General features: G+C 45.4%; 1 protein-coding gene and 1 non-coding gene across 31 annotated transcripts in view; one reads left to right on the top strand and one right to left on the bottom strand.

Moving 5' to 3' along the window:
• Positions 1–27,778, top strand: part of CLASP1 (cytoplasmic linker associated protein 1) — a 197,955-nt gene that overhangs the window by 35,672 nt on the left and 134,505 nt on the right. For all 30 annotated transcript variants that reach the window (XM_041124198.1, XM_041124186.1, XM_041124188.1 and 27 more), the window contains exons 3-6: positions 24,672–24,750; positions 24,994–25,097; positions 25,588–25,679; positions 25,767–25,842. In XM_041124198.1, the coding sequence (XP_040980132.1) occupies positions 24,672–24,750; positions 24,994–25,097; positions 25,588–25,679; positions 25,767–25,842 (351 nt within the window). The remainder of the gene's footprint in view (positions 1–24,671; positions 24,751–24,993; positions 25,098–25,587; positions 25,680–25,766; positions 25,843–27,778) is intronic.
• On the bottom strand, positions 23,395–23,511 carry LOC115343429. The gene has a single exon (XR_003924125.1). It is a non-coding gene; the product is annotated as a U4atac minor spliceosomal RNA (small nuclear RNA).

Below are 27,778 nucleotides of genomic sequence, written 5' to 3'. Positions count from 1 at the left end.
GAAGGAAGTGAGGCTTGCCTGTGGGCTTACACTTGCTCTGTAGAGATCCGCATCCTTACTAGAAAGTATGTAGATCCCTGTACGTTTTGGAAGCTTGAAAACTATTGTGTGTGAATCTTGGGGTGGGAGGGTCCTTTTTTGGCATATGAGAAAAATGGTTGTGTCTTTCTGCATTTTACTGTGGTGTATGCAATGTTTGTATCTGTAACAAAAAATAAATTGCTGGTCAGAATCCTTAGTTCTGATCATCTTCCTTTATTTGATTTGAAGATCTTAAATCAGATTAAGCCCTAATGCTGTTCCAGAAGAAATGCTTTATTCATAGAAGAAAATTGGTTTCAGTGTAGGAGGAACTGTTTGGGATTTCATCAGCTGTATTACATAGGATATCAGATTAACTGACCTAATGAGCCCCTTCTGACTCTAAAAATCTGTTATTGATGCAAATAATGTAGGGTAAAGAGGTCATGGTCTTTGGCTATGTTCTTTAAAAAAAAAAAAAGTGTCTTGATGATAGACAGATGATGCTGTTTTCAATCAATTTTTTCTTCTCTTGTCCTTGCTGTTTCCTTTGCCCTTCCCAGATCAGTGGTGTGAGAAGGATGTTCCCTCTGCTTCCAGACAATGCCTGTTTTGACATCCTGTATTCTGCTCTTGGTTATTTTGGAGGAAATTTGGAATCTCATTTGACTTGAATAGAATCATTATAGGTATAAATGTCTCTGAGGAGAGCAGCTGACTAACCAGCATTACAAGCTGGATTGTGATTTGCAATTAAGGCTTCAGTCACAAAGGGGTGTCCTTGTGCAGAACATTATTTGCTGGGGTTGATACTGGGTAATTGATCAGTCAGGGGGGTTGTGTCATTGTATTTGAAAGGGTCCCTGTTTTGTAGGAAATAGAAGAGCTGAGAATGAGGTGTTTGGAAGAGCCCAATAGCAGATATGTCGTTGTCCCAGGACCTGGAGTAGGGTCCAGATTCTTGCAAGAACTTGAGGTGCATCCTGTTCATTTGAATTGAGGTTGAGGCTTGGCAGGGAGGGAGGTAGGGATTGAACCCAGATAAGGCTGAGAGGGGTCCTTTGCCCCAAGATCATCTTCTTTCTCGCTGACAGATTCAGTGTGGATGACATTTAAGCTGTATATGGATATTGTTTTCATCTTTGTGCCTACTTGTTTTGAATCTCTGCTGTTCAGTGCTCATTTTGGAAACAGATGCATACCTGTGAGATGGATCTTATTTTTTCCTTTTATCTAGCATCAAAAGATTAAAAGGAAACTTGAAAAGAAGCATATGCTCTTCATTTGACTTGCACAGCTAATTTTCTCCTTAATGCAGTGAGCTCCAACTTTCTGCTGAAAGCAAGTTTGTGCACATGCACCAGGAGTCTGCAAGGGGAGTGTCAGGGGGAGATAAATGTTCTGTTCCAGTGGAGCAGTAGATCTCCTATTTTTTTATGCTCTTCTGTTAGTAATGAGCAATAAGTGATCTGTCTGCACTATGGACAGTTGAGCTTCACATGTTAGTCTTTATGTGGTTTCCTAGGCCTGGTTGGCCTTGGACTGTGGTAATGTCCCTTGCCTTGAGTAGTGTCTTCTTTCAGTAGGGGCTGCATTTGTCTAGAATATTTGGGTTGCAGTGTTTAATGTACTCCAATACAGATAATGCTGTTTGATGCCTGATGTCTAAAGCCTTCTCTAGAACTAATCTGTATATAAAACTTCCTGCAAGTCCTTATTAGGAGGAACCCCCTGCTTCCTGATCTTGCAAGATATTATTTAGAAATATTTAATGCATGTTTTTCCCTACATATACTGAAATAGTTGGTTTGGAGATTCACTGCTCTTCTGATTGGCATAGTTAATGATACACATATCCTGAAAGCCTTTGATACTAGATCAAAAGTAAATAATATGATTTTGGAAGGATGACATTAATATAAATTTTTAAATTCTGTAGCGCTTTTCATCCAAAAGGATCTGGAATTACTTTTCAGACCAACAAAATGGCTAAACCCATCACTGAAGCATGCTGCTTTTACCTGCTTGAACAACAAACTTGGCACAAATATGTTGCTTTCGGTCAAGGGAATTGGATTGCTTTAAATATTGATGCTATGTTCTTTAGTCACCAGCCATTAAGGCAGAGGTTGTATTTAGTTCCTAGTTCACAGATAAAGTAGCAAAGTGATCCTACAGGGAAAATTTGGCAATGGGCTCGTGGATTTTGGTACTCTTTGGCCTCTGAACTAGTTGCTGGGCTGCCAATGAAGCGTGGAGCAGGTCTGGAAGCTCAGCTCACAGCACATTGAACAGAGCTTCCAAAAGTGGAATGGGAGAATGGCTTTCTTCCCTGACAGCTCTTACCTTGTGGCTGTGCTGAGGGTAGGCCCTGCTGAGCCCTACTGAGCTGTGTCCCTGTTTCAGTCATGCTGGTCCTGATGACCATGTGTTCCTAGCATATGGAAGCTAGGTTCTTGCCTGATGTCCTTCTTCCCTTTACAAGCAGGAGCTTATTCTGATTCTTGCTGGTAGCCGGAACAGTCCTTTGCTCTCAGATACAATGTTCTCCAAACCATGTTAGCAGAAGGTCTCTTCTTTAATTTAAAAATAAAAACCACCAAAACCAAACCCAAAAAACCAAAGGCAAGACAGGAGGTAAGACTGTGCCTCTCTCCTGCTTCCTTTGACTTGACTTTATAAGTTTTCTTTCCCACTTGGTATTTCTGGAGCTACAGAAATCAGACCTTGTGGGACTTGGATGGAAAGTAGTACCCAGGTACTTGCAGTGTACCCTGCCTCCCTTCTGCCCTCTGAATGGAAAAGGAACTGCCCTGAAGATAAAAGAATATTTGCTGAAACAGTAGTAGAGAGGTTCTTTCTCACTGTATCCTGCTTCATGTGGAGAAGCTCTTCCTTCTTTCTTCTCCCATTTGCCTCACCAGCAGTTGCATTAGGTAGCTTGGCTCCTGGGGCATATTGCTGTTGTTCTCCCTGCAGTCTTGGCCTACCACAGCTCTGGCAGCCTGAAGCTTTCGCTTACCAGGCTGGTTTGGAGCTTCCTTGGCCTGCTGTGATCTGACTGAGCACAAGAGCCTGGTGTGCAGTATTGTCACCTCTGTTTGGAGGGAGAGGTACAGAACTGGTGTTAGGAAAGTGCTTGTACCAGACATAGTGGGAGGGAGCCCTCCTCTGTCTGTGTGACTGAAGTAGGCTGGCAGGCAAGGTGACTGTAGTGGAGAGGAAGTCCCTGGTTATTTTTCATGCTATTAATTGTCTGCTTTGTGTTTCTATAACACTGCCAGAAGAATGGAGGCTGCTCCACAAATTCTTGTTGAGAAGGATTCCTCACTGTGTGGAAGAGAGACTGGGTGGGTTGCTTGCTAGCCTTGCCCCTTTAGATATAAGAACATGACCAAACCACTGGCAGTGGGTTTCATGTGTGGCTGAAGATGACAAGGTAGAGACCATCAGTCTGGGTTGCTGAACTGTGAGCAGCTGAGTGTGAACTAAGTTTCTGCTGGTGTAAAGGTTTGCTGGGAAAGCAGGTACCCTTGGAGGGATTAGCTCCAGGGGAAAAGGTGTTTTCTCTCTTGCTTGTATATGCGGGTGCTTTAGCTAATGCCACATGCAGATGCTTCTTGTTGCAGGATAATGATGCTTTGTTCCCCCAGGTCTCAAGGAGGATGTTTAAAGAAGGGAGAAGTGTATTGGCAGGATTCAGTTGCTGGGTCTGGTCTGTTCACCCAGTTCCTAAAACCACTATACTGAATTCACTCAGGAGCCATTGGAAGGGTTTAGTTGCTGCTGAGCTGGCAGCCTTAGCAGCAGTTAATTGCAATTATGCCTCCAGTATTTTGGGCTCTTGGGAAATGACTAGAGGGCAGAGCCTTGCCATTTTCTCCTTCCCAAACATATTGCATAGTCTAGGTTTGAAAGAAGAAAACTTCTCTTGCAGATCCCTGTTAGCCAACTAGTACTGCTCCCAGTCTGTGGAGGAGCTGTGTGGATTTTATTTCATGTGAATAAGAGGAGAATGATAGTGAAGAGTGGTTAATACTGGAGAGCCTGCCATTGACTCTTAGCTTGTAGCAAACCCTTCTCCCACCTTTGGTTGCTGAGGCTGTAAAACAGAGGTGGTAATGACAAAATCCAGGTTCGCAAACCACAGGTCTGTATCACAACTGAGCTTTTCTGTGTAGGTAGTCAGAATAGCAGTCCAGTGTATTTGCAGGGTGGCTCATGAGATGAAGTTTTAGATACCTTGCAGACACCAGCAGACTTTTTTGATTGTTTCTGTCCTGTTTGCAGGCAAAAAGGAGATGCAGCCCCTGTCTGTAGGAGGTAGTGCTCTGCTTCAAAAGATGCAAGAGGAGACACAGTTCCAGCAGCAGTGCAGAGTGGCCCACCTGGAAGTTTCATGCCCGTTTTGTTCATCTGTGTTCAGGGGAAGGCTCTGGAGAAAATCTGTTGGAGTGTTCAGAGACTGCCTATGACTTTTTAGGAAACCTTAACCACAAGCTAGACTGTATTTTTTCCCTGTGGTTTTAAGATGGATAGGCATTGCAATAATGTGATATGAGTACTACCAGTTAACGTGTGTGACTAGTGTGTGGTAGCTAATGTGTTTTGGTGGTCTCTGCCTTTATGGTATTCAGGCTATCCATAGAAGAAAAAAAATCTCCCAAGGTTTTAAAATAAAGTTTCTCTTTCCAGGTAACTTCGGATGTTTAATATCCTCACTTGTATGAGGTACAGTGAGTGCATTTGCAAGGCCTGGGAGCACAAGTTGTGAACCTTACCACTTGAGTCACTGGAGATACAAGGCTTGTGCTTCATGGAAGAGCTGGGCTATTACAGACTCAGGTTCAGCTGGCAGTTCTGCCACTGACTGACAGTATACAATGTGCAAGTGTATGTCTTTCTCTCCTCCTGAGTCTCTTCTGTTCTTTTGGGAAAATATTGTGCTTATTAAATTGAGGATACTGGTTGTATAAGTCCATTGTAGTGATATGAAACTTGGGGCTGATGTCAAGACCTCTGTAGGTGGGGGAGGATGTCGTCTAACTTAAGATCAGCTTGTTTCTTGTCCCCTCCTGAGCCAGCAACTAAGGATGATGTGTGAATGCTTCCTAGCATAGGCCTCACCTTGGGATTTCATTCAATGGTGGATCTTTACATAGAGGGAAGACACTTTCTGTATCATAAGGTTTGGGAAATGGTGCAAATTCCTTTTATGACATGCTTTCATACAATTTAATTTAAACGTGTCCCTATTGAGCTAAAACACTACAAGCCTAAAGTGAATTTTATATTGATTTGAGTGGCCTGGGGACTTTTTTACTTTAGCTCACTTAGTGTTGCATAAATGGGTTCAATTTAATTGGGAAAGGGCTGGTCTGTGTGTTATTCTGGCTTTAGTAGCAGGTCTTGCTGTGGCAAAGCAGCACAACTGAGTCACGCTGAGGTGGAAACCAGGACAGAGCACGCTGAATATGCTAACATTGATTCCCTTTCATGCGGTGTCCAGCATGTGTGGTCTGTGAAGCTGGATGTATGGGTGATTTAGAAAGCTGTTCTGAATAGCCAAAAGTTTATTAAGATCTATTGTTTGCTGTTGAATAATGAATGTTACAAGTATGAGGAGTTTTGTTTGGTCTTGGAGCAGCTCAGCGTGATAGAATCCAAATGCCTCCTTGCATCTTGCTTGCAGCAAGGATGAAGCTCTTTCATGTTCTCTGTGAGACAGTTCTTCCCTAGTTTGTTCTTCCAAGAAATCTCATGACGTGCATGCTTCATACTTCTCAAAGCTGGGCCCAAAATAAGTTTTGTCAAGAAGAAGAAAATTCTATTCGTATTTGTGTTTAAGTTGGGGTCACTGTTGTGGAGTTAGTTAAGGATTCTGCAGGGAAAGTATGGATATGGTTTGGATTTCAGACACGGGAGAGGGAGTCTAAGGTTCACCTTAGTATTTATATACTTCATGGCTGTACATTAATCTTGACTTAAGCCGCTCTTGGAAAGTTTTGTTAACCAGGGTGTCAACCTTACCCTGGGGACTAACTTCTACTTGCCAGTGTAATTTGTCTACAGTGGATTGCTAATAAGAGTCTATTGTCACTTTGCCTTCTGTTGTTCATAAAGGATGTTTACCAACTGGTAACATAACTTATTTTGCTGATACTGTATTTCTAATGGCAAGGAGGAAATTTTGAGTCTTTGTAGGTATTGTAATACAAGGGGCTTCAGGAAATAGTCAAATCCAGTTTCTTGTTCACAGAAGACAACCAAATATACCCAAATGTCTTCTGGCAGATGTTTGTCCAACCTATACTTAAAATACATCCTTTGAAGATTTCACAGCCTCCTGAATTAGTCTGTTCCAGTGCCCCTTTGCTCTTCATGCTTAATTTCCTTTCTAGGTAATCTAAGAGGATTTTTCTTTATCCTTCTGCTGGAGGATATAGGAAGAGTTGATCACCACCCTTGTTCAAGTCCATGCTACAAAATCTCTTCAATGTAGTTTCCACTACAACTGTTTACCTGTCTGCCAAATGAGGCTAGTAGATTGTGCTTTGTTCTGCATTGTATTGGCAGAGCTTTGCCTGTGCTAAGGCATCCTCTAATTGCTAGATCTGGCATGATTCTGGGATAAGGGCACACTGCTCTTCATCCCAGAAAGGTAATAAGTAATTGAAGGGTAGAGAAGAACAACTTCACCAGCCTGTAGACAGATCTGCTGAAAGGCAGAGGCCTTGCTTAAGCCTCCCTTTGACTGAGGGATCATGTGCCCTTGGAGGTGTAACATCTTTATTATTTAATGAAGATATCCTAAAGGAATCTTCAGCCATTTTACGCTAGCTGCTCTGTTTTCCAGCTCCAGTTCTGTAGCAGTGTCATTAACAAAGAGGAGGTGGGGGGAGATGTGGGATGGAGCTTTAAAGGCATTGTCGTGGGCAGAGATACTTTTTGTAATCTGTAGAAAGGCACAGCATGTGGCAGGGAAAAGAGCACGCTGGCAGATGGGGTGAGTGCAGCTACAGTCATACCAAGGAGACAGTGTTGTGAAGCTTTCATGCTGTGGCAGACAAGTGGGTCACAATGTTGATTTGTCACCCTGGGTAGGAACTTCTGTTGTGATCAAGAGTGTGATGATACAGATTAAAGGCATTTCTGGGGAGGACATCAGTAGAAGATAGTAGAATTGATCTGTGTGCAGAGAGAATTTTGCCCTTGGAGACAGAGGGCTCAAGTCAGTCTCCTCTGTGTGAACTTCTTGCATGTACATCCTGGAAAGCAACAGTGGAGAAGAGAAATGGTCTTGGAGGCTTGTTCTCTTGGCTGCAGCAGAAGTGTCCTGGAGAAGTCAGCTGGGCTGTAGTTTCCCTTGGTGGTCATTGTGCTTATGAAGCGTCCTACAGTCATCTGAGATACATGGCAGAAGTGACTGGTGGTGTTAATGGTGCTTTGGTTTGAGACTGTGTCTATATAGCAGTCATAGTCTTTCCTATCCATTCCTTGATGGAGCTATCTTTTTGGTATTCCTGGTTAGCTTTGCAGCCTGAGGAAGAGTACACCTTGCATGTGCACTGAGGCTGAACTGCAGCATGCTGCTATATTGAGAGAGGCCAAACAAATACAGTGAGAGCTTGAAAGGAGTGATGGCTTTTAGGCCTGCCTCAAAAGAATTTCCTGAACTGCAATAATGTGAGCAGAAAGCTGGTTTGACTTGTGTCCTTCTGCTTTGTGTTGGTGGGGAAGGAGAGCTGCAGTGTGTCTGTCAGCTCCCTCCTGAGCATGGAACATGCTGGGCTTGCTCTTTGCTTAGCGTGGTTGTGGGGGCAGCTGTGTCCAGTGAGCAGGGGCTGTGGAGCTTTGAAGTTCAAAATCCTCCAGCCATGGTCTGTCCGTTAATTGCCACCAGGCTCTTCTGTGGGATCTTTATCACATAAACCTGCCTTTCCTTAGACTTAACCAAAACCCAGGAAACTGAAGGTTTGGGAGGCACTGTTGTGATAGGACCCTGACAGGAGATGCAAGTATTGAATCCACTTGAACTGACCTTCAGGCTTTTGCTGGGTGGGCATGGTGGTAAAATCATTCACTCAAGGCTGTTTAGGCAGCATGTAATTTGTAACAAAATGAGCTACTGGTTATGTTGTAACAGTTTTTCTATCGATCAGTTTCATGTGGGCTAGGTCATGGGTTCCCCACCTCAGAGGGCTGAATTAAGATCTCCTCTGATGTTCCTGTTTGACCCCTTCCAGGCTTAGTGCAGTTTGCCCACTGCTGTTGGCTGAGGTTGCAGGAGCTCTGGGTAGAGGTGGTTCAGACCCAAATCTCCTGTGTGGGGGATGGAGACCTGACTGAAGGTGTGGGAGCCTAATCGTGGCTCTGCTGCAAGTCTGTTTTGTGGTTCCCAGAGTCAGCTGGGAGCTTACTGTTTTGTCTCTGTAAAGTCAGAAACAAAATTTCTTCATGTCCTTGCAGAGACAGTGTAGGCTGGAAGGGTGCTATTTGCCTGCATGCTGTTTTATGCAGGTGAAAGGAACAATAAAATCAGTGCTGGTGTTGATTAGTGTTATATCCCTTCTCAAACCCTCCTAAGAAGGGATTTCAGATTAAGCTCTGAGGAGCAGGGAGTGCGATTGCTTTCCATGGGTACTTTGCCTGGGACCTTGTGTTTCTTGCTGGGGACAAGTGATAAAAGGGAGGTGTTGATGCTGCCATATCCTGACTTCTAGTCCTAATTATCTCGTGATCAAGAAGAATTATATGGAAAAATAATGCAACTGAATTAATCTGTCTTGCAAAATAAATAATCCTAGATAGTGGAAACTTTGAGTCACTTAAACCATCAAAGCATATGTAAGGTCAGCATGTAATTGGGCAACTCTTTTAAAGAGCATACGATCCACCTAGTAGACTGAAGTAGTTTAGTAGCTAAAAATCTGTTTCTGAAATTGTTTCCCCTACCTAATACAATTTAGGTGATCTGTAGAGGTCTGAATTAAGTCGCCAAGAGGTAAGAAATGTGCAGTGACTGCTGATTCCCCTGTTCTGTTTCTGGGGAGAATGTGAGTGCAGACAGCTGGCTTCAGATTCTGGGTTTGTGCTAGTCTGTTGGGTCAGAATCTGGCCCATAGCAGCAAACCTGAATTCCCTACTTTTGGTTCATTAAAAAGTCAAGATACATCAAAAAACAGTGCAGGGTCTGCACATGTCTTGCAGTTCTTTTCTTTAAAGAAAGAGTCAGTGAAGAATCAGTGCTTTGCTTCCATGTTGCTTTGTGTTTGTGGCATCTTCTTTGATGTATGAATTTGAAGGCAAGGAACAGAATGTATATGTGCACTCTCAAAAAGTTTCAAGTCCTTTGAAGGAGGGAGGATAAATCTCTTTAAATGGTGATGTGAGCGTACAAGTAGCTTTGCATGGATTTTTTTTTTCCGCATGTATAGATCTTAGGCTGAACTTAGTTTGTAACTGGACTGCATGTTGGCACAGTCCCAACACTGCAGGCAGATGTATATGAAGTAGCCAAATAATACTTCTTTCCAACCTACAGGCAGTACTGCTAGACCTCAGTGTGATAAGTTTATGATGGTAATAATGCTCTGTAGTCTCAGATGAGGATATGAAAACTCTTAAAAAATGCTAGTTTATATTTCCTATCTTGCTAGGGTGCAGGAAAGTGCTATTAACCTACAGGAGGAAAAAGACAAAGAATAAGAAGAGACTTAACTGTAGCTGGATCCCCTTCCTAATCAATTGGTGGTGGTCATTTTGTGGAAGATTTAGCAGCTGATCTGCTTGACTTTTCTTACAATGTCTGCACTGAAGAAAAAGCAGCCACTTGATCTCTAACCTGCACCATAGGCGGTGTTATCAGGAAAGCATGTTATGTTTCTTGGTGTTATCCTTAGGCACTGCCATATCTTAACTGCTCTTTCTCTAAGTGATGTTTTCTAGTCTGACATAGTAACTATCTGTGAAACTCAATCTCCATTTCTTCTGAAATAGTCTCTGTGCTGTAGACTCCAAGACACTTGCCAGCAGTAATCCCTCCTTCCTGAACAAAGTTGCCATTGACACAGGCTGATAGAGAGGAATAGTAATTGGAGCCTATCACTGTGTGTGACTTTGAACTTTTTACTTTATCAGATGATGTCAAGTTAAACAAAACATCCTAGATAAATAAACTAAAAGCCCAATGCCATTTCTTAGCTGAAAAGAATGTACCAGTTTCTGCTATGGCTGGCAATATTTGAACTTGACGTGTGTGCTGATCTTGCTGCCTCATCCGTGTCACAGATCCTTTATACCTGTGTGAAACCCTGTTGAAGTCCAAGATTGTCATGGATCAGATCATGTAGCTGGAGTCTTTGGGGGCTACAAATTGTTGCCTGGCTTATACTATTGTACCTAGCGAAGGATTTAAAAAATAAATCAGTTTTGCTGTTTCACAATCTGCCAGCAAGGTCTTACTGGTGGTGACACAGAAGCTTATTAAATCAACGCATGAATTGACAGGGCTGCTTCTAATTAGAATATATAAAACTGTTTCAAGTTTTAATGAACATTTGAAGTCAGTGACAGCTAAAGGCCTATGTGTTAAGAATCAAGTAAAACAGGATGCTTTTTAGAAATGTGACCAGTTTGTTCTAATTTTAAGCAATGGGGTGGGGATGGTGTTAGAACTAGTTGGCCTTTGGAGATCCCTTCTAACCCGATTTTATTGGTGAGCCCTATTATTACGCTAAAGGTTAAAGAGCTATTGTGTCACTTAACTCCATATGGAATGTGCAGTAGGGCTGGATGGGATGGGAGGAAACAATCTGGCATCCTTTTCATGTCAGGTTAACAGTGGCACACTATCATGTCCAGCATTATGTCTGTCTTGTTTCAGAATTCACAAGACATCAGGTTTTGGTTCTGGAAGTTCTCAGAATGATCATGCTTTTCCCTTCTGTGTAAAAGATGTTGCTTTATTTAAGACAAAAACTAATACTAATGGAGCACTTCAGTTTGGAATAGGTGCCCCAAAGTCAAGAAACCACTTTTGAAGTTACAGGAGCAGGAAGGCTTGCATAACTTCCAACCTGTATGAATAAAAAGAGATGAGACGGTGTACAATGGAGAGGTTTCAAACATGTGAAGGGCATGTTTTTAGAGGTACCTGTGCCTCTGGATGCTGCATATTTCAGTTTAAGCTGGCACCTAACTTGTTCTTTAGAAAATTCCACCAAGCCTCCCTTACAATCTCTTGGAGATAAGAATAAATAAATAAAATCCACCTTTGAACCTGCCTGTGATGACAGGGGACAACTGAGTCTCTTGAGTCTCTTCCTTGGCAAATTACAAATACTTGTTTCTTTAACAAAACCTGTTGGTTTTAACTAGAAGGGACAATTTGGAAAAATTTGAAAAATTGTTGTTCCCTTTCTCCTCTGAGGTGAAATGTAACTTGAGTTCAGCAGGTTGCATTTATTCTTCTTCAAAGTTGCTTTTCACTGTTGCTTCAAGTTTGTGCAATGTTGGAGTGAAAAAACTCTCCCTGAAGCAGCACGACACAGCCACTTTTACTAAGCTGTATTCAGATTCTTAAGTTTTTGCATTTTTGTAGAGGTGTGCTGTGCTATTAACTGCTTGCATAAATATACGGTAAATACTGTTCAGCAGAAAGTTAGGAGGCTGCTCTTGTTAACAAGAGTCCAGTGAGAACAGACCTTTTTGAGAAAATAACAGAATTGCAAAACAAGGCATCTGATCTTCTAAAATCACAATCAAAAGGGTTATTTAAACACTTCATTCGGTTTACCCTTTGTTGTGTTGAAAATAACAATGGGAGTTATGAAGGAGAGAAAAATATAGTAAAAACATTGCAAAAGGTGAGTAGAGCCTGCCCAGGAGGTACCTGCTTCATCTGGCTGTGCTTTCCCAGGGTGTCAGCTGTTTGTGTACCCTGTGCTGAACTGAGTGGCTTCTTGTATTACATTTATAGCTTCTGTTCCTCTGGTGTGTTTCAGTTTAAGAGCTCCATTTAAGATATTTAATCCAAGAGCTAATGATTTAGTTGAACATTTAATTAATTCTTTTCTTGTATTAATCCACAAGAATTTGTGGAAGCCTCTAATGTGAGTAATGCCTGTTTGTGTAGCTGCAGTGCTAGAGCATTGATAGGAACTATTTGCCTGACTTATTTAAATGTGTTTCTAGAGCTGGATATAGAAGCCAAAATGTACATGGTTTATCCCTGTAATTTTCCAATTGGCTTTCCACTTGTGCTATCAGCTGCTCAGTTGGCTTGTTCTTTTCCCTTAAGAAAATGCTGGCTCCTTCAAGCAATACAGGATGAAGAATTCCTTTCTCTTCCCTTGAGGTGTTTGTGTTGTGTTTTTTTTTGTTTGTTTTGTTTTGTTGTGTCCCCCCCTGCCCCGAGTGTCTCACCAGTTTAACAGCTCTGGAGACTGCAGTGCTTCAGCCATAGGAATGGACATGGCATGGGTGCTGATTGAGTTGAGTCTTACCAGTGTCAGCCCATCGTTCCATCTCCAGTTGGATCTTGAAACAGCTGTTGCCAGGCTGCTTGCTTAGGTTTTCCTGTGGCTGGGCTTCCATGGGTGCCAATTGTATGAGTGTTTTGTAGCAGTGGGTTTCCAGCAGGATTACAATAGCCAGTAGAAGTCTTTCCAGACAGATTTTGTTGAACAGCTGTCCCATGGTGATGGCTGTCACCTGTTTCAGACCTGGAATATCAGGTGAGTAGGATGATGTGGGGTGTTATATGTATGGAATTGGATTTTCCAGATGGCTTGTTAGAAAAGCCACAAGTATACAGCTGAACTGCAGCACTGAGTGCATAGCACTTGGTGCACGTGTTCTGCTCTGGAGCAGTTCTGTAGACATCTGCAGCCTCTAAGTGCCAAGGCAAGAAATCTACCCTTGCCTTCATGTGGGTGTCTCAGACCCTAGATACTTGTAGATAGGTAGCTTGCCCAAAATTGCAAAACCTTTTTGGGTTTTTGACTGCATGCCATGAACCAATGTGGCCCTAGGGTGTGCCCTAATTTAGATGCATTGTGTTTCACTATGCTGTCATATAATTGAGTATCTGTTGGAAACAACTAAAAAGGCATCTGTTTTCAGTCTGGGGGAGGAAAACAGATGTTTTATTCTCTTCTGAAAGCTCAGTAGAGCAATGCTTCAGCTGTTGCTCCAGTCTTGATGACAGCCAAAAAGGCAAAGGGACAGACGCATAGGTTAAAAGGAGCTGAGGAGAGGAACATACTTAAGAGAAGAATGCTTATTTCTTGTGTGTTAAGTGGCATGTGGGGTTTAGTTCTGGAGTGCATGGAAAGCATTGCCCTCAAAGTTAGCATTAGCTTTTAAGTGGACAGGGACAGAATCTTTTTTCATGATGATTGCTGTTTCCTAGACCAGATAGATCAAATTCTTGGAAGATATCTACTTGCCAGAAGTTAAAAGATATTTAAAATTATGCCTGAGTTGATCAAGAACTGTGCTAAGAGCTGGGTGTCATAGAGCCATAGTTGCGAGAGTATTGCATAGGTTACAGACTGGTTGGAGCTGCTGATCCAGAAGCTGTGGAAAGAGGTCTGCAGGGTGCTAGGCCTGGGCCAGTTGTGTCACTTTTTAGTTGAATGTCCCTGGCCCCTTGCAGGATGACACAATGGCTCAACCAGAGAGAGCGTGGTGACAGCTGCCCAGCTTGCAGATGGACACTGGTGCATATCTGCTGATGTGAGGTCTGGTTCTACCTGCATAGGCACAGTCAGGTGAGCAGGTCAGGGCTGGGACTGTCCCCTTTTGTGTTCTTGTGGCACTTGGTTTTCTGGGGTCCTGGTTTCAGCTGGAGTCACTGGTATAGCACTGATAGTAAACCTCTGGAAGCTTTCTCTTTGTTTGACATGCATTGAAAAATGGCATTTAACTGTACCTTGCGGGGACTAAGAGATGTGATAAGAGAAGAAACTGATCTAGTCAACAGCTTAAACCAGTAGCTCTGTCTTCACTGATTTCACTGATCTATCTTGACAGTACTGAATAGTAAGCTGTGGGAAACATCACATTTGCTGCATGGGCTGTGCTAGATCTTGGGGCTGCTGTAGGTGCTGGGTTAGATCTAGCTCAGGTGTACCCCTTAATGGTGTAGGAGAGATTGAGAAGTATTTTAACCCATGCCTCAAAGGGTTATCCTCTGGGCTTCCCTGGATGGGTCAGAAGGATGTTTGAAATGTACTGTCTCCTTTCCACGGCTCACCTGTGAAGGAAGATCTTGTGACGTACTGCTACTGCTGAAGACCTCCCTTGAGGGCAGTGCTTGCCAATACCACATGGGTCACTGCAGCTTCACCAGACCTAAGGGAATGGGAGCAGAAGGTGTAGGTCTAGCAGAGAAGGGCAACATGTGTTGAGAGATCCTCTATACTTGAAAATTATGCTGCTTAGTCCCAGAGGCTGGTTTCTTTGTGCTTCTCAGCATATTTGGCTCTTTGCTTCATGTATCAGGGTCCCGCTTGGTCCTGAAATCTCTTGAAACCTTGAATTTTAGTTTTGTCACACAGTTTTGAAATCATCTCCTGTTGTGATGCTGGGCACTGGAAGAGCTGTTCTTGAGTTACGAACAGCACTTGTTGGGCCTGTCATATGTAAAACTTGCCTGAAGATCTGCAGGACATGCTGCAAGAGCATGTTTGTGTTGTGGTGGTTGGTGTTTTGGTGTGGTATTTTGTGGTTTTGTGTGGTGTTTTTTTTTTTTTTTTTTTTTTTTTTTATGGAAAGCTTTACTTAGATTCTCTCTCTTTTTCCTGAGTTGCTGTGTTTGCTGCTGGGACAGCTGGCTCTGTCCTAGCCTCATGCTATGGATTGTATCTGTCTGCATTGAGAGGTGATTTTCTTTGGCTGCAAATTTATATTGTCTTATGATTGCAGGTGGGAAGAACACAAGGAGCCTCTTTCTTTCACTTTCTGTGGTTGCGTAGTCTGACTTTCACTTTTTCTTCCAACTGCACTCTCCAGCATAGTACTTAGTGCTGTTCTTTCTAAATAGTCGAACTTTTCGGGCTCTTTAGGAGCTATAAAATCAATTGCTTATTTACTTGGCTGTTAGAGTACTACAGTGCTAGCAGCACTTTCCAACAGTTCTTAGCAATGGAAAGTGGAGAAAGGACTCTTCAGACAGAAACTGAGGGGAAATTCCAGGTAGGGATTTTGTAATTACTGAAGTTAGAATTTAGGCAGGATGTAGAAGCCATTTGCCTTGTGTTAAGAGGTTGTTAAAGGCTTTCAATGTGGTTAGTTGGTCAGAACTTCAGCTCTTACAGTCTCTTCTGGGTGAAAAAGATTTCAGTGGGCTAAAGAAGCAGCTTTGCAGGAATAGGATTCCTGCTGAAGTGATGCCTTCCTCCATGGAGGAAGTATTCCCTCCTGCCACTGTGGCCCCTTTCTTTACCTAGCATCCATCTCTTCACTTGGGCCATTGTCTTTCTTCCTGCAGCTAATAAAGGCATCTTGAACATTTCTTCTCTTCTCAATGGAGTTCTTCATTGTTGTACTATTAGGCTGTTGTGGATTATGTCTGGAGACTCTTCTCAAGGGTGTAGGAATGTATGGTAGATGCTGAACAGGCAGTCTGACTGCACAGGGCTGGGAGCTGCTGTGGAAGCTTCAGGTCTTAGGGTGTTCCCTAAGTTTTGCAAAGGTTGTGGCTACTGAAAATGCTATTGCACTCTTAATTGCATGTGTTCTTTTCTTCCCAAACAAGGCAAGAAAGAAGCTTCATTAGCTGTGAGCTAGCAAGAGATGTCAGCATCTGGTAACTACCCATTACCCTACTCAAGTCAGCTTCTGTCAAGTCTTCACCACAGTGGCTGCTTGGCCTCCCTGAGAGATCCCCAACTTTTTTTCACGTTACCAGCAGCTGGTGGGTCTTGGCTGTGTTTGCACAGATTTGATGCCCTCCTCATGAGGCTGTCCATGTGGCCTGTCATCACTGCTTTGCAGGATTACTGTTCCTCATAAAAGCTTATATTGAATGGTGTAATCTGGAAATGCAGATATTAAGCAGCTTGGGAACTAGTGGTCAAGAGGGGTGGCTGGATATTTGAGCATCCTCACAATTCTCACTACTCTTCTTGAGCCCTAAGGGATGCAGAGAGGGCTGTCAGTGATTATCTGCTAGGTTGTGTGTTTGCCTTGGTTTTTTGCAGATGCTATCTAAACCCTCAGAAGCACTTCTGTTTTAATTCTAAAATGTGCTGAGCACTGTCTATTCCTGTAGGTGTTAAGAGATGGAGTTGGGGTTAGTACTTCTGTGCTAGGTACTTTGAGGTGCTCCAGCTAGTATGGTTCTGCCTAAAGGCAGATTACCAGTGTGATCTCTCGCTTTCTCTGTGCACTGTAGCAGGCTTTTGCCTATAATGGAGGGGAAAACACTTTTATTAGGTAAACCAGCCTGGCCTGTTAGTAAGGCACATTGCTATACTAGCAATACTAGTTGCCATAATAAAGGCTTTCAGTTTTCCCATGAAAAACAAAGCAGGGCATTGCAATGGCTTTTTTCCTTTCCCTGACATATTCTTGTTGCTTTTCTGTAAGAGAGATCCTACCACTGATTGTATGATGCTTCATTTTTGCCTTGAGCTCCTGAGATGCAACTTGTCACTAAAGCTACAAGCTCATTCAAGGATGTGGTGGGCCTGATCCCCAGCTGATGCACACAGGCCCGATCTCATCAGTGCTTACAGAGGTACCTCCATTTTTCCTTACTGGCTGAGGACCTGGCTGTAAGTGTAAGTGCTCAGCTGGGGGCAACGGAAATGTACAGAATAGTGGCAGTGTTTGTGATGAAGATATTTAATTGCTTTGTGGTGAAGAACCAAAGGCAATAGCAGTTGGTAGTGCAGGTGTTTCATTTTGATGTTGTTTTATGTGAAGACACTAAGCATTGAGTACTGCCATGCAGATATCCATACCTGTAAGATGCTGCAAAAACAGGACTACCCTTCTGAAAAAATGCTTGCTGCTGCTGGTTTTCAGCAGTGTTTGGGGTAATTGAGACAGGAAAGTGTGGTTTAAATTGAGACTCTGCCTTCAACTGCAAAGTCTCCTGATGTATTACCGCAAATGCTGCTTCCCTGGAGACTAAGCATGGACTGTAGTTTGTGTGTTGGTAGTGATTTACCTGCTGTGCTGTCTGGAGCTTTGACCTTGTTCAGGCTAGAAAAGCCACCTGTGCTCCAAAGCAGTGACTCTGCAACTTGTGATTCCCTCTGTGTCCTTTGGACAGAGCCCAGTGGTTACATGCTGCTCCTTCTCATCATGGTTGTGTGCAACCACTCAAGGACTAATGCAGAATCTTTGCAAAAGAGGGTGAATTTGTTACTCTTTGGAACTCACCCCTTCAATTCCACTGAGCAGAGACAGGGCAGGGAGCAGTGTGGCTGGGGGCTGACTTGCTCCAGCTCTTTCACCTAGGACATCCTTGTCAGCTTTCCTGGAAGCAGATGTCCACATTTTAGAATGATCATGCCCTTTTAAGCATCCCCCCATTTTTCTTTGTGGAATTTCTGTTGTGATAACTTCTTGCTCTGTGGTGCATTTCCTTGAATTGCTTTGAATTTCTCATGTGTTCTACCAGGTCTCTAGCTCTTACATCAGGAGACAACTGTTTAATTGTTGGCTTTTTTTTGCTGGATCTAGAAAACAGTTCTTGTGTGGTTTTTTTTTTTTTTTTTTTTTTTTTTTTTTTGCTTCTGCATAAGAAAGGTGCCCTTGTGTCCTAACAGTAGTTGTAAAAATATATCCCTATAGTGACCATTTCTGACAACTTTTTCTTAATACCTCCCAACATTTAAATGACCTTAGTCCTTCTGGGATTTATTTCACTCTAGAACTATGTGTTATTTACCAAGTTGCTTGTCTGTTCCCAGGTCTGTAAATGAAGGAGAACTTCCAATAACCAGGTTTTTGCTCATTTTACAAGTGCTGGTGGTTTCATTGTATGTCTTGGTTCAGTCATTTCCATCAGTCCAGCAGTGAGCCCTGGCAGGCCATCACTTGTCATATGGGCTTTACTGTCCTTGATCGCTGTCCCACAGTGCTGCACCGTTGTAGGTTGGGTGAGTTGGCATCGAATAAACTGGTCTCCTGAATTTTGGGGTGAGCAGTGGTCTTTAATTCATAGATGTTGCTTCTTGATAGTCTTTTACAAACAGTAGCTTAAAAGTGCTGAGATATACTCTGAGCTCTGTTATGTTGGAATAGCGGGGGAATTAAGGAGATGGGCTGATTGCAGTTCTCCCTGCTCTTTAGTCCCAGAAGACCTGTGGAAGTTTGTGGTGTTCCTTGTGTTGTACAAGTGAGGTGTTTTCCAGAGGCTCAGATATTTGGGACTGTAGTGTGGGGACTCTGTGATAGTACTGGCTGTCATCACAGTGAGCAAAGGAGACTCAATTGATCTGCAAAGGTCGGTAAGGTCACAGGAACACAGGGTGGCGTTGGCATGGAGGTGCGGGGAAGATAAACTTGCAGAATGATGTTGAACAGAGTCTAGGACTGAGGGATAGGCCACAAGCAGAGGAGATTTGGGAACCTGTCTGGGTGGAGGTGTGCAGGGCAGTCAGTACCTCCTGGATTTTCCTTTGAGATAGTGTCATGGCAGAGAGCGTGAGCAGCTTGGGCTTCACAGCCTTTAGAGAGGGCTGTTTTCATGGGCCATCTTCGTGGGCCGATGTACAGCAGGGGATGGATTCACAGTGGGGAAAGAAGAACAAGGCATCTCTGGGTGTACTGCCAGGAGAAGAGAAAAGGTTTTCAAGCATGTGGTAGGAGAGGCTGGGAAAAGGGATATGGAGATGAAAGCTGTTGTGTGGTTTAAATCCTGTCAGGTCTGTTAAGTGTGCTGCTAGTCTGATTTGCTGAACAGCTTCATGCTGTGCTGTAAGGAGCTCAGTGCTGATATTCTCCAGTGTACACGATTTGGCCTCCCTGCTACAGAAGGACAGAGTGCCAGGGATGTTCCTGATCCACTGTGACTGTTCTCAGCCATAGGTACTGTCTGTGTTTGATCTTGTATTGCATAGTGTAATTCCCTGTTCTGGGCGGAATAACTGATGAGCTGTATAGGAGGGCAGAATAACTCTCTGAAAGGTTTCTGTAGCTCTTTTTCCCATTCTTCTAAATCCAAAACAGATGTCTGGCCTCTCATCAGTGTCTTAAAACAGAAGAAAAGTCACTATGAGATTGCTCTGTTTGGAAATGTAAATTCCCACATTAATTAGATTTTCTGAATCTTACAGATTTAGAAATCTGTCTGTAGTTGATGAGAAATAAAAGGGGCATTTTTGCTCTAGGAATCCACTCTAAGAGATTGTGGTCCATGTTCCAATGTCAAAACTTACATATCCAAAACAAGCAGCTGCTTTCTTGAGGAATTGCTGTATTGAATGGCAAATCAGTGGCCTGGTGTCCAAAATTTTTTGTGGATTTTGAGGGTGGTGTCTGTGACAGAATGGATGGTATCTCGTGGATCTGGAGAAAGAACCCAGGAATAACTATTTCAAGTTTTCCTCCTGTTCAGCTCTTTGACCACAGCTTGTAATCATGCCAGTAAAACCAGTTGTGCTGCTGTTGCTGCCTTCTTGTTTGCTGGTGTTGGTTTTGCAAATCGTGTTGTACAGAGTAGCTCATGTGATCTGTGTCTGACTAGGGTCGTTGGGCTGGGGTGATGCACTCATGTTGCCAGTGCAGATGTGATCCCGCCTTGGAGCAAGAACTGTTAACTGCTGGAATGGCAGAAGGAGATTGACCCCTCTGGGGTGGATGGGAACCTGTCTGGGTTACTGTTATATATACTGTTATACTTCTGTGCAGGTGGAATAGAGCAGTTGGCATTTCATAAGCTAACTTCATGTTTCTCTGTCTGCCAGGAGTTTTATCATTGCTGTGCTGACCCAAAATATGTACCTGACTTCAAAACTAAATTTACAAATGTCAGCTAACTTTAGCTCTTGCTTGGTCTTGGGTGCCTAGTTCAGTTGTGGTGGATGTTTCCTGCCTTGAGGAATTAGAACTGCTCCTTGTCTGACTGACTGACGCTAGTCATCAGGCAGACAGTGATGTGGGGCATTGGTGCTTGTCTCAGGCTTCTCAATGTGTAATCTGAAGTGTTCTCCTTTTTCACAAATATATTAAGTTTACTTAAGGTATGCAAGTGCTTCTCCATGTCTTTGTTTATGAATCCAAAAGATTATCTAAGCAAGTGTTCAAAAAAGCCTGGTTGGTTGGTTTTTTTTGTTTGTTTGTGTTTTGGGTTTTTTTTTTGGCATGTTGTGATTTAGAAGTCTTTTCTACCTCCCTTCCCTCCTCCAAGAAAAACCTCATGGACAGACTCCAAAGTGAAATAGCCAAGCCATGTCACCATAGTGTTGGAAATGAGGAAACTGAGCATGAAGTAAGCTGGTGACACAGCTGGGGTAGAAGCTGTCTCTCCAGCATTCTCATTTGGGTCCCAAGCTGCCAGGTGTGGAAGGTCCAGCAGGAAGCCAGCAGAGTAAAACCAGCCCATGGGGATGTGCTGCTCAGCCCATCGCTGATTCCTTGCAAGAGACATGGGATAAAGGTTTGTGCATCAGCCACCACATCTCTGCTGCGTGTGGCATGGTGCAGAGAGTTGAGGAAAGGGCTCATTTCTTCTGCACTACAGTCCGGAGCTGCCATGTTAGCGCAGGCTGTCAGGGTAGCCTGAGGCTGTGATTGACTCTGGTCACTTTGTGCTGGATCAGCAGGTGCTGGATCATGCAGCTTGCTTTCTTGCCCTTTTATGGGAGTGCATTTAGGTGTGTCTTGTTTTAAGCTGTGTTGAATGCATTTATTTGTCAGCCATGCTTGGTGAGCATTTACTGTTAGAGCAGATGATGGTAGGTTGTCTGCTCTCTGATATGTGGAGCTGCCTGTAGGCTTTTCAACACCACCCAGATATTAAAGGACAGATGCTTTGAGTTCTTTGAAATAAGTTTTTGATGACCTCTTAAAAAAAACAAACCCCCCTATTTTTCTGTAGTAGGAAAGGCTGTGTTGCATCCCAGGAACTAACAGGACCCTTCTTTACTGGGAATGATGGTGCCTTGAGCCCTGGCAGTTGGAGAGAGGCAGGAGAAGGGCTTGCTGACAGCCCTTCGTGCCTACGGAAAGTACTTGTGAGACATTACCAGATGCCAATTGAGCTGAATACTGGATGGCACAAATTGCTTTACTGACTGTCTTGGGGAACCTCAGGAGTCTAAGCAAAGCAGCAGAGCCACAGACCTAGGGCTGTGCCACTGTGTGTTTCTGCAGTGGGTTTGGGAGACCCGAGATCACTCTTTTTGGGGCCTGTGTAAAGTAGGGGGCTAAAAGCAGCAGCTGCTGACCTGCTGTTTTCTCAGTTGAGGGTTGGGGGCCTCTGTGCTACTAGAGATACTGGTGAGTTGAGTCCTGCCTTGCTTGGAGCATGAAGCAAGGCCTGTGGTGATGTAAAGGCCTGGAATATCTCTGTAGTTATCAGCACTGCAGTGTTATCTGGAATTTCGGATGGAGAGCTGCCCTTCCTGTGCCTTGGTGTGGAGCCGTGCCCGCTGGCTGGCTTCCCTGGGGAGGGGTGTGCTGCAAGATGACAGCAGCGGGGTGGCTGCTGACAGGGCCCGTTGCTGCTCTGGCCCTGCGTGACAGTCTCCCCGCTCCTGAGGTTCCTCCTGGCCGTGGGGGTGTGTTAATTCAGGCAGAGCTTGAGCAACTGCTTCAATGGTAAGCTGGGGTGGGCTCTTCAGTGCAGTCAATCCAGTGCAACAAGGGCTGGAATTCAATTTCTTATGCATTCATTTGCCAATTGTGCCCTGGGTTTTCTATTATCTGTCTCCTGTTATAACGGATCTGTTGGATCTCTCAATCCATACATGATTTCAGCTTTTGACCTCTGACCCTCAGCAGTTTGAGGCAGGTGGCACACCAGGGTTGACACATGAATCCAGCATGGTTAGGGAGTAACACCTGGTCACCCCCAGTGGCTGTTTCCTCAATAGCTGTCCAAGCCACTGCTGTAATCATTGTGCTAATTAGCTCTCCATTGCTACAAGCACAACAGCAAAAAGTCTTGGGAGACTTAGCTCATCCTCCCTGTCTGATCCTGGGGCTGAACTGCAGGGTAACCGGCTATGTTTGCACTGTGCATGTGTTTCCTTTTAATGTTTGAGTGATGAGTTCCCCTCGCTCTTTCTGGCTTGCGGGCAGTTTGAAGAAGAGATGGATCCCTTCCTCTCCTGGGATCAGATTTATCTGTGGGGCACACCTCTGTAATTGGAGGCAGCACACTTACTTCTCTGTGCAGGATGCTGCTGTGATGGGACTCTGATCAGACAGCTGTGAATGATGGTGGGCATTCAGAGTCCCAGTGACTTTCCTTAAAGGCATCTCTCAGCGAACGAGGGCCTGAAGCCCATCCTCTTGTTGGGGCTCTGCTGCTGTACCCCAGCCAGGAGGAGCCGAGTGGGCTGGCAGAGGAGCGGGCAGTGATGGGGCTTAAGGCAGCTGGCTCTGGAGCTGTCTGAGCATTTGTCAATGGTAGATTAAATCCAGTGTGCAAGATGAATGTGAAAATGAAACACGGCCTATAAAAGCATGAAGAAAATTCTCCTTTGGCATATGAATAGATTCTAGATCTTGTCGGCATGCTGCAAATGATGTTGAATTAAAATGACGTGGTTGAAGGATCTGTTACTGTGATGGGAGAAAACTGCAGGAGCTGTTTGGAGACAGTAAAGTGGTATGTTGGGAGAAGCTAGGATCCAGGTGCGTGTATTTAGGAAGTTTCTTTTTAGGAGACCTGATGTGGAGTAGGCTGTTTCCTCTGCACACTGTTTGTAGCTCCCATGTTGCTATAGAGCTGAATTTGGAGTGAACCCATAGGTCGAGCCGAGGGTGGAAAGCTTGGGTTATGGACCGACTGCTGGTGGGCAAAGCAGGTGCAGCAGCCGTGGTCGCTCCAGCAGGAGGGTTAAAACAGGCAGGTTGAGCGTGTAACGTGAGGGTTTCAGTGTAGAGAGTAGTGTAACAGACACTGTGGTCGTGCTGCAAGTTAACGTATGTCAGCTAGCGCGTACTTCTGTCACGCAGTTACTTTTGTTAGGAACGCAGCGGTACTCCCCGGCTAGAAAAACGTAGTAATCGGGGGCAGGGGGATGTTGGGCAGCCCGGTGTAGGGCGGAGCTGGGGCGGAGCTGAGGCGCAGCCCCAGCCGCCGCCCGACCTGGCGGGGAGCTCACCGGACGCGGTTGGGGACTGAGGTAGCCGAACAGACGGCCGTTGCTTGTAACGCGCCGGGCACACGCCACGGTGCGAGGTTCCAAAAATTGCGCCGCGCGCGAAGCGGGCGCTGCTGTGTTGTTCCAGGCGTTAGCAGTGCTGCCCTCACCACGCGTTCATCGAGCAGCCGCGCAACCCCAAGATAAGGACGGTTGGCGGTAGCTGTGGCGCGCCGCCGCTAGGGGAAAGCTAACCGCGCCCTAGGTCCGGGCGAGGGGCGGCGCGCCGCTGGACCCGCTCCCCCGCCGCCCGGCTCGGGGGCGCGCTCCGCTGGGGCGCGGCGCGGAGAGCGGCGTTTCTGTCTCGTCTCCGGCTCCGGTTTAAGCCTTTTTGTCGACTCTGGCGGCGTTACCCAGAGTGCTCTGCGCCAGCCGGGCGCTTATTTGCATAGGGGGCTGGGCTGCCGCGCCGGGCGGCAGCGGCGACGGAGCGCGCCCCCTGCCGGCCGACCGCCTGCCCCGCCAGCAGCCGCGTCCGTGCACGTGCAGACGTATAGATACGCCTGTATAGATGGTATGTACCGCCCGCAGGGAGCGGGGCTGCGCTGTGGCAGCCCTGGTGACGACACCGCCTCAGAAGCCTGGCCGTCCGTAGCGCTTCCGGGGGTTACTAACCTCAGTGCCTCACTAAAAGCTTATGGAGAGCTGTCTCGTACCAGAACTATCATGATCTATAGGGTCTTGCCAGGTATTTAGTACACAAGCTAAAGCACACAATATATTCAGTATATGATGTAATTTTTTGGGGCAGTTATTAAATGGAGTGGATCAGAGTGGGTTTCCTGATCGGCAGCCTGTCCTGAAGCTTCCCTCAGGTTTCAGTTGCCATAGAAGTGTTGGGTTTAATTTCTGCAAGTGAATAATTAAGTAGCTGTTAGTGCACACAATTTTCTAATTATAAGTGTAATGATTACAATTAGTTAGAAATGTTAATTACAGCAAATACTGAAATTGTTATGCATATGGTATGCGTACATTGCACATATATACGTATGAATTTAGCACTGCGCGGCAATTACGGTTGTTGGCTTTGTCAAGTTCTTGGCAGTGAAGTTTGGCTTGTAAATGCCATAGGGAGCAATAATTTGGTTGTTTTTCTGTTTGTAAAGCACCCAGCTCGTCTGTCAGAAGCCACGCGAGAAAGAGTTGGGTGTATCTGTGCAACCCGGTTACCTGAGCGGTGCTGACGGCGTGGGTGGGAAGGGGCCCTGCTCCCAGGGGAGCGTGTGCCAGCAGTCCCACCTCTCGGGTGTGTTGGCCGAGGCCGGGGGCAAAGGGCTGCAAGCTAAAACACTGTCTGTCCTGTGCTTGCAGGTGGTTCTCCTGGGGATTGACATCCTTTCCGCGCTAGTGTCCCGCTTGCAAGATCGCTTCAAGGCCCAGATTGGCACAGGTAAGGGGTCTGTGTGTGAGTGGGGGGGATGTTGCCGTTGCTCTGTTGGGATCTGCTCTGGCTGCTGTATACAAAGCCTGCTTTCCCCTCAGGAGCGCACTCGGGAGGCTTTTAGTGGTTACAGGCCCCGATGAAGGCTGGGAGGGGCTGGTCCCTTCATCGGATGGGGGGAGACCAGGGGGGCTGTGCCACTGTGACAGCTTTCTTCTGAGGGATTTGGATGTTCCTGTTTTCTTTCCTCAGTGCTGCCAAGTTTACTTGATAGGCTGGGAGACTCTAAGGACTCGGTGAGGGAGCAGGATCAGACCTTGCTGCTAAAAATCATGGAACAAGCTGCTAATCCTCAGGTATGCTTGACAACCCTTTTCAGTGCAAGTGAGTGACTGGCTGCTTAAAAAGGAGAACTTTTTTCTGTCAGTCAGAGGGTTTTCTCCTGTGCCTCTGAAATGGCTTCATCTCCCTACGCCTTGTTATGAGATATTCACTTCACTTGAGAATGCTGTTGCATGTCAGGATACACGTGGGAGTGTGTCAGTGGATTTCCCAAGGATGGGATGGGTGGATGTCATAGTTGTTCTGGGTCTTTGGAAGGTACTCGCTTTCTGTAAGTAAAAGTTTTGTTTTAGCTAGTAGGGAGTTGCTGTGAAGTCAGCAAGAACAAAGAATTAGTCAGATCTAAAAGTGTCTTTCTACTTCTTGTCCTGTTCTGCTCGGACAGATGTAAAGCTTACATTTAAGCTCCAGAGATGTTACAGTGTATGTCTGCTGGAAGAAAGAATCTGTCTCTTCCCCTGCCTCCTTCTTTTCCTGTCTTACCTTCTTTTCTGTCTTCCACAGTATGTGTGGGACAGGATGCTAGGAGGATTCAAACACAAGAATTTCCGGACAAGAGAAGGGATTTGCCTCTGCCTTATTGCAACACTCAATGCGTAAGTCAGAACCTCGTGCAAACCTACGTTATGTACGCAAGCCTGCTCTGTGATTCATACCGGTGCTCTCTTGTTCTTTATTCCCAGATCTGGAGCTCAGAGTTTAACACTGAGTAAGATAGTGCCACATATATGTAACTTACTTGGAGATCCAAACAGCCAGGTAAGCTTTTGCTGTGAGTCATGTCTAAAGGTTGTGCTGATTGCCTTGTTGGTAAGCAAGGCTCTGTGTTCTGGCTGGTAAATTATTGCGCTGATAGTAGTGAACTCTGAACAATGCTGTTCATGAAGAGCCCTTGGCTGGTTTTGAAGAGGTATGATTTGAAGTATGCCTAAACCAGCATATCAGTTACTCCAAGAGTTCAACATAACAAGGTGAATCTGCAGGTGAGATGAACTGAGCAGGAAACCTTTGTGGGAAGGGAACTCCTGTGCCTTACAGCCTGAATGCAGGGGAGGCTGCAGGGATCCCTCTGGGCTCAGTGCAGCACCCTTCACCTTCAGAGAAGAACCAGTCTGGGCAGGGAGGGCAAATGGGACCAGTCGGGACAGCCTGGCCATGTGTACTGCCAGGAGTTGTGCAGGGAGATTCTGAGTAAGAGGTGGAGGGAAGGTAAGCTGTATAGGAACCTTAAATCAGCGATGCAAGCCAAATGAAAATAGATGCTGAAAAAAAATCTGTCACTTCTACATGCTTTTTTTTGTCCTGTGCTGGACAGGACATAACCTGAAATGAGATGCAAGTATGTGAGATTAGTGAGAAGAGTGGGGTGGGGAAGCAGGGTTCAAACTTATGTCATGTAGTATGTGTACTAGCAGTTTTTGAATATCCCTGTTGCCTTCCCAGCATGGGTGACACGTATGTGATCCAGGTCTGGAGCGGGTGTTTAGCTGGAAGGAAGTGTGGGGCAGCCAGCTGGGAAATGGGTTTGCATTGGCTCAGGGGAGTTGGCCATATTCCCATGGCTGTCAGGGCCTCCTGTTGCTGAAGAGGAGGACTGAGTGTGAAGCTGCCTTCCCTTGCTGGTTGTGCCAATGCAGGAGGATAAACCTGTTATCCCCAGAAGTTTCTAAGGAAGTTTAATGTTCAGGGTCCTTTGTAGTTCTGAGCTGTGACTGAGCAACCTGTTATTCTTCAAGGCGATACTGGGTTTAGGACTTGGACTTGTTGCACAGACAGATACCTTGGTCCTGCCATTGGTGAGCTGCTGAATGAATCAGAAAGTTGGTGAGGCTGCTGAGACATGTTTTCCCTCTGCACTGCCTCTTCCATGTGCCTGGCACAGCTCATTATGCCAGTCCCCCCCCGCAGCTGCTGGGGGGAAATGAGGTTGATCTCTTGCCCTTGTCCCGGGTCTGGTTCCTCATCCCCAGAAAGCCCGTGCCCGAACTGATCTGACACAAATCGCTGTCGAAGTGGCTCCTGGTTGAACAGTGCCTGTCCTGGGGCAGGGGCTGGCCCTGGCTCCCCTGGGGCTGTTTCTGTGCTGCTAGTGCCTTCTGAGCTCCGGGAGACCTGATGCTCGGTCATTGCTGCCCTCTCTTGGTGATAGATGATGGAGAAACACAGACCCAGGTCGAGTGCAGCCTTTTCCCTTTTGTTGTGGTTGTGGAAGCTGTTCTGTTACTGCTCTCTTCAGAAAGAGTGGTTTTGTTGTTTTCAACTAATGCAATTACATAACCCAGTGAGCATCTGTTATGGCAACAGTAGTTAAACTATGACTACTTTCCCAGATATAAAATTGAGCATTAAAGCTTTGTTATTGCTGTGGTGGACTAAATCAAGTATGATAGTTGTGGCTCCCTGCCTTACCCAATATGGGGTTTACCCAGTACTGCAACCGTACCTCTGACTAACTTGACGCACACGGGCAATCCTTCCAGATCATGCCGTGAGGACCTCCGTGGTCAGCCATGCTGCCTGCCGCGGCTGGAGGGGCCACGGCGGCAGGCTGGGGGTATGGCAGAGCTTGTCGGCATGCCTTGGCTGCCGTGGGCCTGGGCCCCGGGCTGGGCGGGCTCGCTGCAGGTGTGTGAGATGCAGGTGCTGCCTCCTCTCCTCCATGGCTCTCGGAGGCAGAGAGCGAGCCTGGGTTAGG

Source organism: Aquila chrysaetos, chromosome 6, assembly GCF_900496995.4.
Source record: "Aquila chrysaetos chrysaetos chromosome 6, bAquChr1.4, whole genome shotgun sequence".
Taxonomy (NCBI): Eukaryota; Metazoa; Chordata; class Aves; order Accipitriformes; family Accipitridae; genus Aquila; species Aquila chrysaetos.
The sequence above is the reverse complement of the archived record's forward strand: the minus strand, read 5'-3'. Positions and strand labels throughout refer to the sequence as shown.